Source organism: Oryzias latipes, chromosome 17 (genome assembly GCF_002234675.1).
Source record: "Oryzias latipes chromosome 17, ASM223467v1".
In the NCBI taxonomy this organism is placed as follows: Eukaryota; Metazoa; Chordata; class Actinopteri; order Beloniformes; family Adrianichthyidae; genus Oryzias; species Oryzias latipes.
Window position 1 is genome coordinate 27,916,864 of NC_019875.2, and position 20,497 is coordinate 27,937,360.

Sequence of the window (20,497 nt, forward strand, 5' to 3'; positions counted from 1 at the left end):
CTGTAATGAGGAGTTCTTGAGTTTTTATTTTACAAACAGTTCTGTAAGCACAACCTAATCATGACGAGAGATTCTTTCATCTTCAGCAGCTGGAAGACAAAAAAAAAAAAGAAAAAGAAATATGATCAGAAAGATCAAATGAAAGAGGATCTGCTTGATTGATCACATCAGAAACAACTGAATTTTACTTTCTTCGGTACTCAAAAATAAAAGCACAGATGACATTTTTTTAAAACACTTCTTTTATTGCTTTATTTTCATGTTACAGAAGTTGTTAACTGATAGAAATCTATAACAGGGGCAAGCAATGCCGGTGTGAAGTCTGTGTAAGAAAATACCAAAACAATGATGATAAAAAAAGAAAAACCTACAGTGTTACAACACTGTTCCAGAAAAAATGTTTATCTCTGCAAATATATACTTTCACTCACTAATATTTACACACCATAAAATAAATAATCATAAAAAAAACATTAAATTTTAGAAATTTATAAAAACGCTACAACTAGTTTGTACAAAACTTTGGATTTAAAAGATAGAAACACATTGTCCACACAAGCAGTCACTCACATGTAAAGTGTATAGTAGCATAAAAGATCTGGTACTGATGAGTATTTTTTTAGTCTTGTGGCTGTTTATTAATATTTTCAGTCATGATGTACAGCTATGGGTATATTACTGCAACAAACTGTAAACAGATAAAAATGAAAACATTATGCATCCCTCCACAGGGGAGAGGCCATTGATATGCACGTTATGCCAAAATGTCGCAGTTTTCAGTTTCTCCAAATAAATAAATATCATCTTCCATTTATTCCTAAATTTAAGGTAAAACTCGAATGTGAATTTCTCAAGAGGAAAACAAAACAAAGCTGGAACGAACTTAACACAAAAAAGAACCCAAAACAATACTTTTTATTACAAGAATGACTGAAAACTCATTTCACCCACTGTCTTGTCATAGTGTGTGTGTTTTTTTTAAATTTAATAATAAAGCTTTCTTTGGACATTTTCTGCCCAACAATGCTGTGTTTTGTTCCTCTGAGTCATCAGGTTGTCACAATGTTTTCTATTACAAACCACATGAAGATTTCAAACCCTTATTTTGCTCAATTTGGTTAAATGAAAATAATTAGTCAAACTTCACATTTTTATCAAACTACATTAAGATACTTCTTTCACAGAAAGAATTGAGGCATGCAGAGAGTTTATATATATATATATATATATATATATATATATATATATATATATATATATATACACACATAGCACAAAAAGACAAGTACAGAGCCTAAAAAGACATCATTTTAGCAGCATTATCAGAAGGGGAGAGTTTCACTGATGCTGCACAGATTTGTTTTGAGAGTAAAATGATCGAATTGAAAGTTACTGACACAACGTTTTGTAATCTGTGTTATAAAGAGAGCTTTTCTTACACAGTTTTACATGCAGTTTAATGGGGGTACATCTCTATGTCATTAGTTATTAAAATACAATTAAACAAACAAAAAACATAGCAATTCATTTTTAAATAACATTTTTCAACACGCTATTGCTAATACTGCTCAAAACATGGAAGACGTGCTTCACATTAGTCAGCAGGACTTGAGTGCTGACCCCCGACGCGCAGCTCCAGCTCTCTGACCGCGACACAGTCGGATATTTTTCCTGTTTTTGGAAGTCTCCATGATGCTCAAAGTGTCGATGCTCTCTGGTGTTGGGGACTGTGCAGACGGTGTGTTGTTCCTCTCTCAGTATTGCTGTTTTTTTTTGTTTTCTGCAGCAGACATGGCTCATGTCAACTCTTAAATAAAGTTAGTCATTTAAAGCAGATTTTAACCTGTTAGCTTAAGAATGTGAGAACATGTAAACGCGTCATAGCAAACATTCCCTCAAATGCATGTGCATTCTTACACAAACATCAGTTACACTATGAACTGAACTCTATGAAAACACATGCACAACGTTCATGTTAGTTTCAAGATAGGTGGAAACCGGTGTTCAGGAGGGTGCATGCTGTTCCTAAATCTTTCTGCGGCAAGTTTACCAGGAGAAGAATTTTTTTTTTAAAACCAAAATCTTGCCTTTCTTGTTTCTTCACAGACTTGAAAAGATCAGCAGTGCTTTTCTATTCTCAACAGATCTACGTACTAATTGAGGAAATTAAAGAATCACCAATATGGTGTTGGTTAACTAGCTAGCAGTTCTTCTTTCCTTTGTCAACACATGAACTTTATTTCATATGTTCGTCAAAGTTCGTAGAATGACGTTTTCGGACACTCAGAATGTTTATCTGTGGATTCCTGCAAAACTGGCTCTTTGAAGCATCGCAGCGCAGACAGAGCAGTGTGTCCACAGCTCCATGCCGATTGTTATCGGCATGTGTTCTTCTGTCCACTGAAGTCTTTTGGCGAGAGGAGGACCTTTCTACATCTCTACTTGCAGGTGTGGACATCATAGATTCTTACACACTCCTGACAGCTGACATAGCAGCACCAGTGGAAAATGCAGTGACACTTCTCCTTCCTCTTCTCAGTCCGAGTGTTGTGGCCTCTGCCGCAGCACAGCAGGTCACACCCGTCTATGCCGTGGGACGTCAGGTTGCAGATGCGATCCCGAGTGCCGAAGGAGCCGGTCTCTGGGTTGGGTTCACAGAAATTAGGAGAGCTTTCATAGTAAACCAGGTCACGCTCCGTGGGTGGTTTGAAGTTGTTGTACTTGGGTCTCAAGGTCTCCACCCATCCCCGGGACTCCCGGTGTTTTTCCACCACCATCTCAGAGGCGCTATCGTACTTGTCTTTCATGTAGTCACCGATGACTCTGAAGTCGGGCTGCGACCACCAGCACGTCTTCACTTCGCAGCTGCCGGAGAGCCCGTGGCACTTACACCTCAGAAACATGTTGCTGTTGAGGGACTGGAAAATTGAAAAAGAAAACTGTCACTGAAACAGCTAGAAGTACAACAAACAACCCAACAGACAAACACGTTGACAAAACTGACAGTTCTTCCCGCCTCGTTGTTGTGGCGGTTCATCGCTGAGCGGGCGTCTGGGCGGTTCTCCCTCGCGTCTGCAAACTCCCGCGACACCATGCTCCCGAAATCCACGTCCTCGCTGCAGCCGCCCCACTTCCAACCTTCGCCAGGGGGTCCCTTGTGTCGCGTGTCACATCCACATATGGTGGCCGAACCGTCTGCACAGGCGCGGGTCACAGCGAAGGCCACTCCCGCCGAGGCGATGGCATGAACGAAAGCTGACTCTCGTGTGGCTGGAAAGAAAAAATGCAGAGAGAAAAGTGTGGACGCCTTTAAAGTCCCCCTTCGATGAAAATCATGTCTCTGGAGTTTTTGACATGTGCGTGTGAGAACAAATATAATAAAAGATCATTTCATTTTTGCATTTTTCAGTATTTCTCCTTTAAAATTGCTGTCAATCAAACTGTCGCAAAAACAGTTGCCTTATGAAAATAAGAAGAACATAAGGTTCAGGAGGCCGAAGCAGGCTGGATCCCCATCCCGCAGCGGGTCTCTGTCTGGCCGACAGCTCGCCTCCCGGGAGCCAGCATAGTGATCGCCATAGCTCCAGCTCCATGGGCCATGCAACAGACTGTCCAGGGTGTACCCGCTTTTGCGCAACAGTGGCCAGGACGGGTACTGTTGGTGCAATTTGATGGCTTGCTTTAGACCTTTACCCCGCACCCGCCGCTCAAATCGCACCCTCAGATTAGGTCTGTACCATCGACTTAACATTAAAAAATGCACTCTGCCGCGACACATTATTGAGAATAGAGACCGTCAGTAGGTGTCATTTCCTGTGTCAAGCTCTTTACTCATGCAAGACGCATCTTGCAAAAAGGGGCATAAAGGGCGGAGCTGCTCAGCTCAGCACCAATGACCACGCCCATGATATACATAAATTATGGCTTTTCAAGTCATTAAGGTTGTGGGATTTTGGTTAAAAACTTCATAATCATAATTAAATCGCCACTGGGAACGTTTTTATATATATTTTTTAAATTGTCAGAGGGGTACTTTAAATGATTACATTTATACCTAAGCGTTGCAAAGCCACAACACCCATAAAGGATATAATCCTTGTGCTATCCTGGGCACTTTAACATTGGGAGTTGGGTCATCTAGACCCACTAGACAGTGCGCTGAACCTTTTTTTCTTCAATGATTTGTGATCTTTAATGGTGTCCATGGATTACATGAAATCTTTCCACCTTTATCCACCTTTGTCATGGTAGGGAGAACACGTCAATGTAAGGGTGGGGTCATCTAAGATAGCACAAGGGTTAAAAAATGTAATTAAAAATAGTTATTTCTAACATAGGGAGAACATCATTCCTGTGTTCAGGGTGTATCTACTGTGTGCCAGTGTGTGGGTTCTTTCAGCTCAGCCATCAATCTTGCTGTCTCTAAATAAGGCCATCAAGGCCTCTGCTTGACATAGCAAACTGATGAGTCAGAGGGATCAGGATCTTCCACAGAAATGAGAGGAAGAGGCAGACCTGACAGGCCTGTAATTAAAAGACTCAATTAAGCTTTGAAAGGTTGGGAAACAGCCTCACACTGAGTGAACAGAGCACAAAATGACCAGAGTGACCAGATATGAAATGGAGATCATTTGTATTAGAAGCAGCTGTCTATTGTAGTTTACTTCAACCTAAGGGCTTAATGAGTTTAGTGAGTTTGTTAACAAACCCAGATATGTGATTATAGGTTAAAGATTTCATGCCTTCTGCTGTGTTAACAACCAAAAAGATATGAAAAAGAGGGAAAAACAAAGACATGGGGTGTATAAAGCTAATGGCAGCCCCAGCTCCTCCCTTACAGCAGGTTGAAACCAGTCGAGGACTAAAGAGCATTAGAGACAATGATGCAAGAGAAAAGGTCTGCTGGCATCCTCCACCAAGCATTTCATTCCACGACTGCATGCGGACAAGTTCAATTAGGCTCACAGAGCATCTCAATCTCTGCTTATTAAACATCACATTCTACAAATGCCTTGCTAATAAACTAAATTGAGAGATAAACAATACAAAAGTGAATAGTAACAAGTTAGTATTTATTTCGGGCATTTATTAAAGAAAAGATCTAATAGGACATTTCTGTGCTTTATCAGTTAATAATGCTGCCAATCATATTTTTTAGTGAAATAACGTAAGGATGACATTAAATTTGAGTCAAAAAGGGAAATGAAGACACACAAAAACTTGCCATAAATCCAAAGTAAGGGGGTTTGTCTCCTATTTAAGGAACAGTAAGAAAATGATTTTGACTAAAATAATATTAAATAAGAGTTTGGATGATCAAAAACTGTCAAGTAGTTACAGCTTTACACCCAATTCGGTTTGAAAATCATTTTTTTCTGGTCATGGTTCTGTTTTGTTTTTTGATTTGTGTGTTACAAACCACAAAAACCTAAAATTCAGAAAAATCCTTTTCAATTTGCTAATAAGAAAGTAACAATGAAGAAACAACTTCCATTTAGATCATACTAAGCCTAAAAAATTCTTACATTTAGTACAATCCATGCTAAAAACGCCCTGTGACAGGCTGATGACCAGGGCAGGGTGTACCCCGCCTTTGCCCAACAGTAGCCAATGTTAGGCTCTGACCTCAGAAGGGATGAACCAGGTTAGGAAAATAGATGGATGAATGGATGGATGGACAGGCCAAATGCAAAACTATTCGACGTAAACATATGCAAAAGTGTGCAGTACAGTGGTCCTTAGCCATGTTGCGGTTCCCCATATGCAGTTCCCCTGCAATTCCCTCCAAATTCTCATGGTGGATTTTTTTTTCTGTGCAATTTTGTTTCCTCACTTATCTTTGAAGGTTTGAACAAGAGAGAAAAGTGTGAAAATGTGTGGAAAGTGCGTAGTGAGGGGTTTAAAACATCTGTAATCATACTTTGGTGGGTTGTTTTTAGAACGTAACCCTGTGGATAAACAAGGGAACATTGTACAGATACAATTGTACAGATGAAACCAAGATTTGTGGCATTCCTAGTGTCCATGTGACACAGTGGCAGCCTTCAAGATGATACCATGACTCATCATCTACTCTCACAAGGTCCAAACACGTTTTCAGTGCAGCTTTTTGCAACTGATGCTACTTTTCTTGTCTTTTTAATAGACCCGAGTGTGAGCGTCTGGGACTAATTGCACCCGAAATGACATTTAACGCACATCTTTACATCCTCTATAGCTTTGTCTGTTTTACAATCAATTTAAAGACATGTTTTCTTGCACAATGCTTTTCCACCAAACTTTGCCAGAGCCTGGCAGGCCAAGTGGTCCCTGCAACCTGCTGGGGGGCTTGAATCCCCTATTGTGCTGTCACTGTCACGCTGTGTTAGTCCCACAATGGACCCAGATATTTTATATGAAATTTGCCCTGGCTAGTGATTAGTGGGGACCAAGTTAAGTCATAGCAACAGAGAACTATGCATTGGCTGGACCCTGCTTGTCGACAGACAGGGAAATCTCTATTCAAATGGTTTAATAAAACAATCTAAAGGGCGTGTGAATGGGGAAAAGCACTTTTTCTCCTGCTTAATCTCATGGTTTCGACGATATTGTGCTCCGAGCGGTACTCAGCAGGGAGTGGGGCTAAGGTCCCCCCATCAACTCCATTTACCACACCCCTTCTTTCTTTCTTGCACAGAGTTAATGATATACTGGTGTGCTGGTTTCCCTCCCCCAGGATGGACAGACATACGACTCGTGAAAAGGAAAGACCTCTTAGCTCATCCTAAATAGTTACACTTTCTCATCTTGGGGTCATAGATCGTAACCCATATCTCCTGACCCCTTTTCTGGTTTGTTTAAGTACAACTTGTTGATTTAGCCCGGGCTTCCTGGCACATTAAAGAACTACAGGTTAAAAACAAAACAAAAATAATAGACTCATTTGCATTTTTTTCAACATTTCATAACAGGACTCTGGGATTAATTTGCTTCTAATCCAGTGATTTGAATCAGTCTAGGCTTGTCTCTACCTGCTCGAGTGGCAGTACATGAAACACAGGGTGTCTATTTTTTTTCTAGAGAACCTTCTACCATTGAATCTATAGCAGTCTTCGAGTATCCGCACAATAAGTAAATATCATCTGCTTGGATCAGCTTCATGGACACGAACACCTGCATGGCTTTTCATTATCTTTCTTCACAGGCAGATTCCAGCGGTGCATGTTTTGACACTTTGGTTAATGTAAATTAATGAGCGCTGACGCAGACGTAGCCTAGAGACAGGGCTAGTGATCTGGGGTGTGGTGGGGACTGAAACCAGAGAGAAGTTCAGGCCATTGAGTGAAGGAAAACATAAACACATACAGTATATGTTTACTGTGTTAACATCATAGAAAGAAACTAAAAGTGGATCTCTTACAGTCTCTGAAAGATCATTTGTGATCAGATTGAGGTCAAGAGTTCGTTTAGATGATAAAAGTGGCTTTCCAGAAGAGATAATGTTGATAAAAATGTACTATCAATATTTAGCGGTCATTAAGGGTAAAGAGATTATGAAGGACACTAAACAGGCCCGGGGGGCCATAACAGCCAAAGGTATTTTGGGAGGAAGTCTGCATTCCTGAGGAAAACATCTGCTTTCTCCACATAGAGTACGGTGGCCCTGAAGAGCAAATCACATCAACAAATCACTCAATGCTAAAACGTATTAAAGACCCACTTCAATGAAAATCATTGTTGGTGGGCTTTTTATGTGTTTTTGCTGCATTTTTCCGATGATGGAGGACAAATGTAAAGAAAATTACGCTCAAAATCAAATTTCTGACTATTTCTTAATTCAAATAGTTGGGAGCAGATGAAAAATGCAGATTGAAAAAGATCATTTTTGTGACTTAAAAAATTAACTGGTCGGGTCACAGGCTCCCTGCTCCACTCCATTCTGATGCATCCACTTGCAGACGAGACGGTCATCCATGAACGTCTTGGTTTTCCTTGTCCAATTTGACATCTGGCTCCAAACTGGATAGCTCTGATGTCGCAGCGGTTATGTTAGGTTGGGGGTATGTGGGGCCGTAAACTAGCAAGAGAACATGTCAACAAAAGGGTGGATGGGAAGGGGGGCGGGGCTGCCTCTCGCAAATGGTCCCGCCCACAACTCAGAGGCAATTTTCTAATAAACCTCCGCCACGCTGCAGAAACTGTCCTAGAAAATTATAGTTTTTGGGTTTTTTTGTGGCAAAAAACGACATAATCATAACTAAAAGACCACTGGGAACGCTTTAAAAATAGCTCAAAATATGATTGGAGTGGATCTATAGTAGGGAGCTTTTACCAAATAAACTGAAAACTGAAGATCAGAGTGGGTCTCTAAAGAAATCTCTTCTGTCGGAAGGTGTTGCCATGCCAAATAACTTCTGGTTGAACAGGTGAACAAAAGTCATCATCCAATCAGAGATGTCCCCAAATACCTACGGTACCTTCTTATTGTGTTTAGATTTTTTTTCAAATTTAATTTTGACTTCTGGAAATTACTTTTTTTTTTTTTAAATGCTTCCTTTTTTACTTTTGTTTCATTTTCTTTTGAATTTTATCGTGGTTTCTGGAATGTTGTTTTGATTTCTAAATTTGCTTTGCATTTTTAATTGTCTTTGTACTTTTTATTATGAATTTGCGTTGAGGTATTTGTCCCCATGGTTTGCACTTCAGGGCCACCATAGCTTAAGCTGAGATTTAAAACTCAGTACATCCATAACTCAATCCTTTTGAAAAGGAAAAATTTTTGGATAAGGCAGTTAGTGCCAGTAATGGAGCGACTTATGATATTAGGATGCAAATAGAAAAAAAAAGGAATTAACCTTTTATTTTCCCCCTAACCACACAGGGGGGCAAAAGCAGGAGGAAACGGACGCACAACAGTGTGAACTGCAGACAGACAGACACCAGAGGGGACAATGGCCTTGTTGCAGAGACAAACACCAGCATCAATCGAATCCAATGAAATGGAAGCCCTCTCCTACTAAACCCTATCAAAGGACTGTGAGCCCCTGAGTCGCTCTCCTCGGCCCCTGACAAAGGCACTTAATCCAGCCACTTTGACCTCTCACATTATTAAGGGCCAGAGTGACCCTAATCCAATCAAAATGATTTACTAAAGCCCAGTAGTTGCCTTCTCTTTCCAGTCAGTAGCCCTGCAATTTAAGTTTAGTAGGGGAGGCACTGGGAGAGACTTGGTGGCATTTTGCACCACAAAGGAGTTGGGATTGAGAACCCCTATCGTTAGCCACCTACTTGAGCTCAAGCCCCTTCTATCAACTGCCTCAAGAGTTTATTAAAAGCAATTGCCCTAAGTGACCCCTACGCCTTCAGGTTTGCATCAATCTTCAGGAAACTAGCCGACAATGCGGGTTCTCCGTCCTCCTATTTCATGCATTCCGGTCAATTTTTCAGATCCTCTGTAGAAACTGAAAACTAAAACTGAAACTGAAATCAGATTTTTTCTTTTATTTAAAAAGATTTAAAGTGATTTCTTGGGCATTGAGGTCACTTTCACTTTTTGGTACCAGAGGACTTTTTTAAGGCAGTATTTGTGTTGAAGGTTTTTGAAAGTTCCTACAAACTCTGGGCAAAGAAAGAGAAAGAAGAAGAAGAAAAATTATTTCCGTCTGAAAACCAGCATTCCTGTGTGCTTTCAGGTGAAGCCTGGTGCAAATTAAACCACTGCAAGGCTGCACAAGGATCCAAAAAGCGGCAGAGTTAATGATGTCATGAGCATTTCTAACTAAAATGAACAAGTTTGAACAACAAAAAGGAGGGAAAATGCCTTATCGGTAAATGGGATAAATATGATGGTCATGATTGCAGGAACTCCAAGTCACTTGGCCGGTTTGGTAACACTGTAGCTTAAAGGTAAATCAGACGGGAAGAAACATTTTTTCTGCATTTCCAGTTCAAATGAATCAATGTCAAAGTAGCTGGGAACTAAAAAAAAAACTAAACTACCTCCACCCATGGCTCTTGGTAAAATAATTAATCAAATCAATTGAAAATTGATCAATTTTGCCTCATTAGCTGTGTTTCCATTAACTATGAAATCGTTTTTTAAGGTGTCTTGAAATTGACATATTTTGCAAAACTGCAAGGAAACAGTTTTTTAAAGCCACCAGAGGATCCCACAGCATCACACAGCTCATTAAAAGTTGAACATGTCATGTGGAATTGTTGGATGCACAGCTCCTCTGTAAGATCACCAATCACCATTTCCCAATATGGGTTCACCCATAGCTGCTACCACGTGTAAGGAGTTCGTCGCTCCTTTTTGGGGTCTGAATAAGACGCCAACGTCTTTTTTGATAGATGATGATGCGCTGCGGCAGAAAGTATTGTTCACATCCATGTTTTTGAATGACTTATTGCATGAGTTTGTGTTTATTCGCACAACTATGATTTCATGAATGTAGCGTAATAGCAAAATTGTGTTTTTTCGACTATGAGACAGTTTTGAGCATAGCTACTGATGCTCAATGATGCAAAAGGACATACAGCCTAATGCTGAAGAAAACTTCAAATTCTTTGAAGTTTTTTCACATTTCCATTTATTTTTTAAAGAAATATTTCTTTATTCTTTTTTTTGTCAATTAAATTTCCTTATATTGTAATATAAAATACACCATTGTGTTCAAAAACACATTTTCAAATTTGATCTTGTAAAATGGTGCACAGAATATATATATTTTTAGCTGCAAATTGATATGTTGGTTTTTCTATACATCGTGTTAAAAAAAAACCCTGAAAGTTTTCTTTCTTAATAAATATTGATGTTGTTCATTGTATTTTTAGATTTCAAACAATCTGATGGGAAAATGTCTTCTGGAAGAACTTCAATTCTCAGTTTGAGGAACTTCACAGCAGTGACGGGGGGATCCCCTCCCAAAGAAAACTCCTGCAAGACAAAACTCACTTGACTTAAGCTAACTGTGTACATTATTTCATGCATTCAGGCCCCTCGGAGCTTTTTCTGTCTGAACTCTATTTGAAGATGGATTTCCATCCGCATTATGAATGATGCACGCAGGGAATGCAGCTTTTCTACGGCAAATACAAGACAAAGGGAATATAGAATAGTTCATGGAAGAGTTAATCAGCTCAGAAACACCATAAGTCGCTTTTATTATTTTTGTTTTTGGGGTGGTTTAACAAATGAAATGCTTGGTAAGAACTTGGTTAAAGGTATAACACATGAGGGCAGTGGGGTCAGAGCTTACATGTTCTCCACATTCGGTTTTACTCAGGATCATGCATGACAATGATGAGTTGTGAAGCAAAACTTGGTATTATTTATGTGTTTTTGAAGAAAGTGTTTCTGTAATCTTTGTTGTTTTAACAATTAGCTTAATACCTGGCTGCTTCTTGCTACTGAAATATTGCTAAAAGTAATTTCATGCTTTTTGGGGTTTTCCCTCTAACTCAAGTGTGCTTATTTAGATTTGTTTGCGTGTAAAAATCAGCAAAGTTAAGAGGATAAAGTCTAAACCAAGTGACATTTTGTAAATGAGCTGCCTGGAGAGTTTTTTTTTTTAGGCTTAAAAAGAGCTCAAAAACCTAGAATCAATATATTAATAATAATCAATTATATGTTTTTGGTTTCCCCTGAAAGGCCTAAAGCAGATTCTTCATCAAACTTAGCATTTGAGAGAAACAAAAAAAATAAATTGCAAGGGTTAACCCTTGTGCTATCTTAGATGACCCCACCCTTGCAGTGACGTGTTCTCCCTACCATGACAAAGGTGGATAAAGGTGGAAAGATTTCATGTAATCCATGGACACCAGTGAAGATCACAAATCATTGAAGAAAAAAGGTTCAGAGCACTGTCTAGTGGGTCTAGATGACCCAACTCCCAATGATAAAGTGCCTAGGATAGCACAAGGCTTAAATAAAAATTGTGCATAAAAGATTCCAACCAGCTACTATGTGGTGAACCTTTTAAAATAAAGGTGAGACTTCTTCTACATTTACACCAGGCTTGGCAATGCTTGTTCAATCAACCACTTCAGATGAATAGTCTATGCAAATGCATGTTTCAGGCAAAACTATTGTGTTCACGTGAGGCTACGCAAGTTTTTAAGTCGATTTTCAGGCATTACGTAGATGTTCATTAAACGCTCGTTGAAAGTAAAACCAGTTGAATTTTGGCTTTGGTGGTGACGAATGGATGGTGTCAATTTTAATTCACGGAGGTGCTAACCATTTGAAAAATGATCCTGGAGGAGAAATTAATAATTGCAGTTTGTGCACGGCTAGAATTCCATGACACCAAGTCTTTCATGTATTGGAATGGAGCTGTGAAAGAAAAAGCATGGAGCAAGATTCACGAGATTTGCAACGCTTTGACACTTTGCACAAAGCCTCTACCAACTGTGAGTACATGCACTGGTATCGGGTTGTTTCAGTCCAGTTTGAAGACAGTATACTACAAGCACATTCAAGAATCCGCATTTAACACGCACTTTTGTCATATGAATTCCCGTCTGCCACATCTATTTGGACATGCGTCAAATTTGCTGTTTGATGCTTGTCCAAAAATGTGTTCATAAACCTGCAGCTACTGTCCACTGTGGGAGGATCAACTGTCTAAAACCTCATCGCCACATGGAAGCATTGACTGTATATCCGTGAATCTCAAACAGTCAATACATGAAAGACACGGATGACGTTGAGAGATCATGTTTATTTATTTTTAAAGAGCTCTACAAAAATCATTGGTAACCATGTCTCCATGTCTGGGTTCATGCGATCATTCAGAGACTCTCCCAGTATGGTGAGATCAACCATCTACTGCAGGAGCTGCGTCCGATTTGTATCATTTGAATCTGAATTTGTGTATTAACATTGAAACTGGCCGCCCCTTGCCTCGTGAATCACATTTGGTGTGAATGTAGTTTAAAGTTTGTACTTCGTAAATGTGCTTGGCGATTTTACCTTTATCTAACACGGGCCCAAAGATGGCCAGGTTGTTGTTGAGGGTGGTACAGTTCCAGCGTCGGCCTCTGAACTGGTGCTGGCACTCCTGGATGCCGATCTTCACCCCTTCGGCCACGCTGGGCATGATCTCCACGTAGTTCCGGCAGAAACGCAGCTGCTTGGGCACCAGACCTGGTATGCTCCCACAAAGAATAGGTTGAGTACCCATTGATGAGTACTGGTGTCCCACTGCCAGCGACCTAAAGGCAAGAAGTGGCAGAGTCAGGGCATAATTATATCATCTCCTGCACTCTGTTTTTCTTTTAAATCTGTTGATGCTGTGATGCTCAAGGGAGAGGCTCATTTCTCTGCTGGGGCAGTGTAATGTTGCGTCTGCCTTCACTGGTTGTGTGTGTTTATTTGTTGTATCAGATGGTGCCATTAGAAGTTCATTCTTTATCCCCTCAACTACCCTCTCTGCAGACACCTGGCCTTTGTGTGCACTTCAAATTGCAGACCTGCCCCAACATTGTTTCAGCGTAAGATGAAAGTCACCAGGGCATCGAGAGATCTTCATAGACCTTAAGCTGACAAGTTGGAAAACTGCACCTTGTTATTAACTGTCCGCACACTTAACAGGCCCTTAGCTTAAGGTAATAAGAGTGCAAACCCTGCATTGAAACTTCAGAGAGTGTATTAAGAGTAACACAGGCCCCTCTGCCCCGCCTCTATTTCTTTTTTTTTTTTTTTTCAGTTTCTTTAAAGAAGGCGTTCTTAGGTGGAACAAGTGCCAACTTGGCTCGCTGATTACATCTGTCTGTCTTCTTGCCCTTATTGCTTTCTCTGTCTTTATTTTCTGTGTCCACTCAATTTGCATTTTTGAACTCAAACAAATGAAACATCCATTTAGGAAAGATCACTCTTAAGTCAAGTTTTTTTTTTTGCATTTTTTCATTACAAACATTTTCATTCATACAAAAAAGTTCTGATCAAAGTTTTTTTTATTGTTCTGGTTTTTAAACGAACATGACCAGAGCCCTATTTCTACAAATGTAAGCATTATTTTAAAAAACTAGAGAAATAAAACACGATTCAAGTACATTTTTGTCTTTTTATATAAAAGTTTTGACTTTAAATCACTGACGGAGCTACTGTTTAACCCATTTCCTGTTATCGTTGGCAGACTTCCTGTAAAGTAGCTTTTTGGCAACTCCCTGTTTTAAGTGAAGTGTGTGGGTGCCAAAACGCTGGCAGGAGCATAATCAACCTCCCTGGAGAGTGATTGGCTTGATAAGAGTCCAAATGAGGACAGCTCCAGAGCAGGTGCTCAGGAGGATCGGTTTTGTTGACGAAGGAATCTCTGATCAAAAGATGATCAAGCTCCTCACATTGGTCAACATCTGTGTTATTTTTTTTTTGTCTCATAGCCCAAAATGAGAAATCCTCCAAAGATCAGCTTCTGGAGACCTTTTTTTTTTTTTTTTTTTACATAGGAGCTGTGGATTCAACAGAATCGTTGCTAATTAGAAGAAATGTGGAATATAAAAGACACCTCCACTTACACCTGGCAAACTGAAATCGTCTCCAGAGGAAATCATATTTGTAGGCCTCAACCTTTGGTATATAAGGACGCTCCTTCATATGGACCTCCTGTCTGACCCTTTACCCTGCAGCAGATAAGTCCCAGCAGAGACCTGTGCATCACAGGATCTCTGGAAAAAGCAAAAGGACTTACTGTGAAGCAAAAACATATATGAAACAATCCATACTTTAGCCAGACAATAAGCTAAATTCAGATTAACAGCAGTTTTTCTGTATGGATGATTTACAGGAAGCCGTTCACAACAACCTGAAATAAGATCAGAATGAAGACTTAGAACCTACTTTGGACTTTCAAATAAGAATTGTAAAACCCTGATGGTGTCACGAAACTATAAGAAATGTTTGATTTTGTTGCTGCTTTCTGAGTTTAAAGAGCATCAATCTCTCACATCTGCAGAGCAGAGATACTGTACAAATAAGAGGAAACCCTAAAATCTCAGTTCAGTCTAGTTTTGTTCAAAGAGATTTATTTCATTCTGTTGCAAATTTACAAATTTACTTTTAGGTTCGAAATGATCAAAAATATCCTTAAAGATTTTCAACAAAAAACACCAATTCTTTTCCTCTCCCTTGAAACTATTTTATTGTGACTTTATCATAAAGTTCAAAAACTTTTTGTTTGATATTTCTTTAAAGCATGAATCAATCACATGCGCATGTTGCTGAGGTTTTGTTTTTGAATCTCATCTAAATCTGAATGGATGAACAAATTGTTTTCTTGGAGCAAACAGAAAATACGGCGCCTCGAAGGGACTGGTGATGTTGATGCACTTTTTACATGATTTAAATTGAATTTTGAGAGTAAAGTGACAATGACTCTTCAAACACTTTGGGAACACACACACTTCCACTTACTACACCCCACTATGACTATACTACTGTTTAGATGCACTCTATACTACATCATGCAGCAGAACGTCCCACTCTGCTCCAAATCGACAACTTCTGTGTGGAATAACTGACTTTCATCTACCTCCACACACAATATTTATTATGCTGCACTTTATTCCTCTCCATTTTATTCTAATTTTCATACTTTTTTTGATTGGTTACTTATACATATTTTGATTAAATTCATATTTTCACCACTTCAAGGCTGCTACAATTTTATTGTATTATTGTGTACAATGACAATAAAGGCTTCTGAGTTTGATTCTGTTTATTTTTTCAGCCATGCAAATTCAAAAGTTATAGTGGTTTCATTTGAATCTAATTTATGTTTTTCTTTTCTTTTCTGAGTAGAAATTAAGTCATCCAAAAGTTTGTCCCCTTTTAAGCTCAGAGTTGTGTTAAAAATAACCCAACTCTGGTTATTTTTATCCCTTGTAGACACTACAGATCAATTGTCTCAGATATTAGCTCGAGTATGATTTCTATACCTCTGACCTTGAACTGGATTCAGCGGGTTCTGAAGATGGGTGCATGGATGGATGTAATTCGTAAAAATGCTTTGGTGTACGTCTGTGTTTGCTCTGTAATCATGTCTCACTCTGTCTGCAAAGGCCACAAATTCGTACGACTTTCTGTCAGGTCTTGAACCAGCTCACACAAAATCATCATGAGTCAGTCAGTCAGAGGTGCTGCGTGGCTGTCTTAATCCAGAGGCACCTCTTCCTGTGTTAGGAAATGCTCCACGAGAGGAGGCAGGGCATGTTCCACCAGCCATGATTTATTATTTTTTATGAGCTATTGCATAAAGAACAGTGTTGTTGGATACCAACTCCAACAAACCAGTTAAAACTAACTACTGCTCTTCAATGTGTTGTGTGGATTTAAGGAATTTATTGTGTGGTCTTCTCTGTAATCTCTCTAATTCCTTTGGAAAAACTCTTTTTTTTCTTTCTTGTCAGATTAACTGCACTGCAGAGAACATGATTTAGTATAACAGAATTTTTTTGTTGTTGGATTAATGCTGTGAAAACTGTTAGACTTAAAAAAAGAACATATATCAGGCACCAATTTTTTGTCTCCCAACACATTTTTCCCCCTTTAATCTAAGTGTATCCAGCACATGTTTAATGCATATTTCAGCAAGCCCAAGCAGGGCGCCTTAGAATTACCGCTTCACCCGTGGGCCCTAAGGCCTTGGAGCCGACTTTGACATCAAGAGAATATGTTTGGGAAAAGGAATGTGCGGCAAGCTTTCACCTCCAGGTATTTATCTTCTAAGGTGGGGTGGACTGGAGGGAAGGCGTTGGGGTGGCGGGTGCAGGGAGGCTATGTCATGGCAGGTCGAGGAGAGACAGACATGAACCTGCCTCAGCGCAGATCTATATCCCCACACATAACTGTAGGTGCAGAGGTTGAATGGGATGCATCTATAGTGGCCACTTGAAGGCAAAAACATCAGCAGCCTCTGTCAGCAAAACATCCCAGGTCGCTTTTCACAGAAGCGATAGCTCTCAGATAACTGTCAGGCTGCCTGCAAACGCAGAAACAATGCAGGCATATTGTGTGTAATCCAAAGGGAACCGTGTTATTTGAGTTGGGATGAGTTGCCATGGAAAACAAAAAATACACCAGCAGTCTTTGAAGTAGAAAAAAGGCCAGTGTTACGTCAGGGTGGCGGAGCCCAAAGGTGGCCACTTTTACAGATTGTTGGGATTGTTGTAATGGTGGGGGAGCGTTGCAGCCAATCTGTTTACCCTCTGCAGTTACACCCTCACAGGTTATGTTTTGCTGCATGAGCTCACTGTAAACCCGTCTCTCATTGTGCCGCAGCGGCTCCACCAACACATGCAACATAGAAGAGGATGAAAAGAAGCTGAAAATCTCACAAGATAAGCTCGATAAACTTCAGATAAAATGGAAAACAGTGGGCGCACTGAGCGGCGGCGGCGGCTTGCTGCATTTTTGGTCCGGCAGGCCAACTGTTTTATCAGCATTTCCTTCCAGCTGAGCATGTAATTAGTTTCTCATCAGTATTACCACCAGGGGACCCATTTAGAGAGCCAGATCAGTGTCCACCCAATTTCTAAGCCTCCCAAAACAGCGAATGATTCATTAGAAATGAGGCAGTATTTGTTATTTTAGTTCCACTGTAAGAGGCTGTGAGGGACAGAAGATGTGTGAACTTTGAGAGAAAAGACAAGAGCTCCTTCAGGAGATGAGACAGCCCAATTATCCTGCATGTCATCCTTAATTAAGACTTCTGAGCTATTAATACAGAATCTTATTTGAGTGAAAGAGGCTTTAAGTTTGGACTTTCATGGGGATTTCAAAGTTAAAAAACGCCACTTTAGGAAACAGAAATATGAAAATGAGCACAATATAACAAATCATCTTATGTGTTTGTGTGTTTTATTTAATTTTTTTTATAAAGGAAAAACATCTGGTACTATAAAAGTCAATATCTTTTTAACGTGAAATGAGCTATGGTGATGCAAGAAAGGTCAAATTTATAAAAATGTCAAAATAAAGAAGCACCAATAACCTCTGGGTTTTCATATGATGCTTCAAAACTGGTTTTTACGCGCACGTGCTCACTCTCTCCAGTTTTGCACCTGCAGCTTTCAGGGAAAAAAAAGAATGTTTTCATCCAGAATGAACAGTTGATTTTGCTTTAAAATTTAAATGAATTGTTTCTTCACATTAGCGCCTGATGACCCAGTTGCGTTTTGTTTTGAAATGTCTGAAAAGTTTCCCAAACAGGAGGCTTCTGGTTCCTGCTGTCAGAGGAGAAGGGGAGGCGGACCAGCACAAACTTTAAAAACTAAAAACATGTCACCTGCTCGTCCAGGATGCCAAATGAAAATAAAACTTACCACCAGATGGGATAACTTGCCATGACATGCGTCAGCCCAAACAGCAGCAGGAAACATCCCAGGGATATCATCCTTAACATTTCGTGAAAAACCTCTCCAGCAGAACATGCGCGCTCATTCGCGCACACAAACCTGAACGATAAGAGAGGAAAAAAAAAATCTGCGATGATGGTTTTGGATTTCTGTCCTCCAACTATATCAGGGAGTCTCAGTCCGTGGCGGCTGCTCGTGGCACGCGTCAGGACGCAAATATTAAAAGTTAAAAAGCTGCAGCTTTTAGGACCCAATCAGCAGGTTTTGCCACAGGGAGAATTCAGATGTTCCGTCTGCTTCTCTTGTCACTCACTTCGATCTGAAGCAGCAGAATGGGCTATTTTAAAGATGTGTATTAGTGCGCAATTGCTGGCATTAGTATGCAGTGTGCGTGATATATAATGTTGTTTAAAGGGGAGAGGGAGGGTCCTCAGGATTTTAAATAGACATCGGAACCCCCGTGGATTGCGTAGCTATAACAACCTGTCCGGATTTCACTCCCATGCTTGAAGCTTCTAAAATGCAGAAATAAATATGTGTGAATTGCTGAGACCCTCATTAAGGGCTCAGTCTTTAAATTTGTGCCCGTTTGTCATGAATGCAAAATGAGGCGTTTTCTTTGGTGTTTTAGAGCCTTTTAAAATGCAAAACATTTCATTTTTCATATATACATTATACAAATCATTAAAGAACTTAAGAAAAAAAAATTATTGGATTCTAAGAGTTTATTGCGGATAGAAATATTATTTTAAGCGTTTGAAATTAAGTTTTTTTTTTAAATAAATCAGCCCACAATTTGAGTTAAAACTGATATAAAAATCGTATAAACTTGGGGTCTTTACAGTGGAAAATGTAAAAGCAACATTTTTTGGTAACTTTTCATTTTCTAGATCTAATAAAAAATGCCCCAATAAAGCAAAATCACTCCTGGGGTACAGAAAGTTTCTCCTTTGTCAGGGTTAACTATCTGTTTACAGCAAACGTTACGCGCAAAAACAGTTATTTCCTCATAAATAAACTGTGTAGATATATGTATATATATTTATTTGTTCATGTTTTGTTCAATTGAGTTTAGCAGACACTGTTAGTTTATGACACACAGACTTTGGAGCCAAAATTTATAGTTAAACTTTTTATTTTGTAACTATAGATAAATGCAGAGATTTAATTTATATTTATTGAACAAAAACTCTATATGTATTCACAAATACATTGCACAAGGAAGTTCTGGTTTGACCGCATTCATTAGAAAATACTCTAATAGTAGATAAAGTAAAACCCATATAGCACATGTATACTATTTAACACTTTATCTATCAAATCTCGATTCCCAAAATAACAAAAAAAATGTATATAGCTGTTTTTGCGTTTTTTAGTCTTTAACATAAAGAAGCATCACGGTCTGCTGTGCTTAAAGCTCTGACAGATTCACCTCTTCTTTAATATGTCCAACACTTGTCAGAATAGTAACCATCTCTGACCCCGCAGGAGCCAAAAACCTGCTTATAACACAGTTATGCAAGATGAGTGGAGAGGAAGCTTGCGCCATCTAGTGGAAGAGATTAAACACTGCATAAAAAAACCCAAGATGAATGGGTCATTAAACAGATGACATCCCTTCACAGGTTAATTGCATTTTAGGTGATTCAAGTTTAAACACTTGAGATTTGTTGGCAAAACTGCAAAGTATTTTGTCAATGAAAATCTGAATAAGAATAATACTGGTCTGTGCTGCAATAAACAAAACTAAATTCAACTTAATTATGAACAAAATAATAATTGCTTATCTTCCCCCCCACCTCATTGAATAAATGGTCAACATTTAAATTATTCTCATAAAAGCTCTTAAATTTCTCTCTAAACTTCTGATAGGTTAAGCACAAACTTAATAAAGAAGAGAAACTACATTAAAAATGTTTTTGAAGCATTGTTACACTAAGTTGCAGAGTTTGGAGCAAAGTGTGTCAGAAGTCCGTGAAGACTTTTCCACCAGCGCATTTAAAATAAATAAATAAATAAAAAAAAACAAGTTGGCAACATGGCAACATACAGCATAATTCCACAAACTGTTTATGTTTGAGATCACAAAAAAAGGCTATTTTGGAATCAAAAACGTCATCACCTCAGTCTGAGCTGCCCCTCCGGTGATTTCCCTCCCTTA

The 20,497-nt window shown here is 39.3% G+C and overlaps 1 protein-coding gene across 1 annotated transcript; it reads right to left on the reverse strand.

The window, feature by feature from the left end:
- Positions 1-219: 219 nt before the first annotated feature.
- Positions 220-18,589, reverse strand: wnt3a (Wnt family member 3A). Its single transcript, XM_004079406.4, has 4 exons — positions 18,304-18,589; positions 12,956-13,197; positions 3,005-3,270; positions 220-2,918 (listed from the first exon to the last, which is right to left on the reverse strand). Exons 1-4 carry the CDS (start codon positions 18,381-18,383, stop codon positions 2,439-2,441), a joined length of 1,068 nt encoding a protein of 355 aa, XP_004079454.2. The 5' UTR covers positions 18,384-18,589; the 3' UTR covers positions 220-2,438.
- Positions 18,590-20,497: the final 1,908 nt, after the last annotated feature.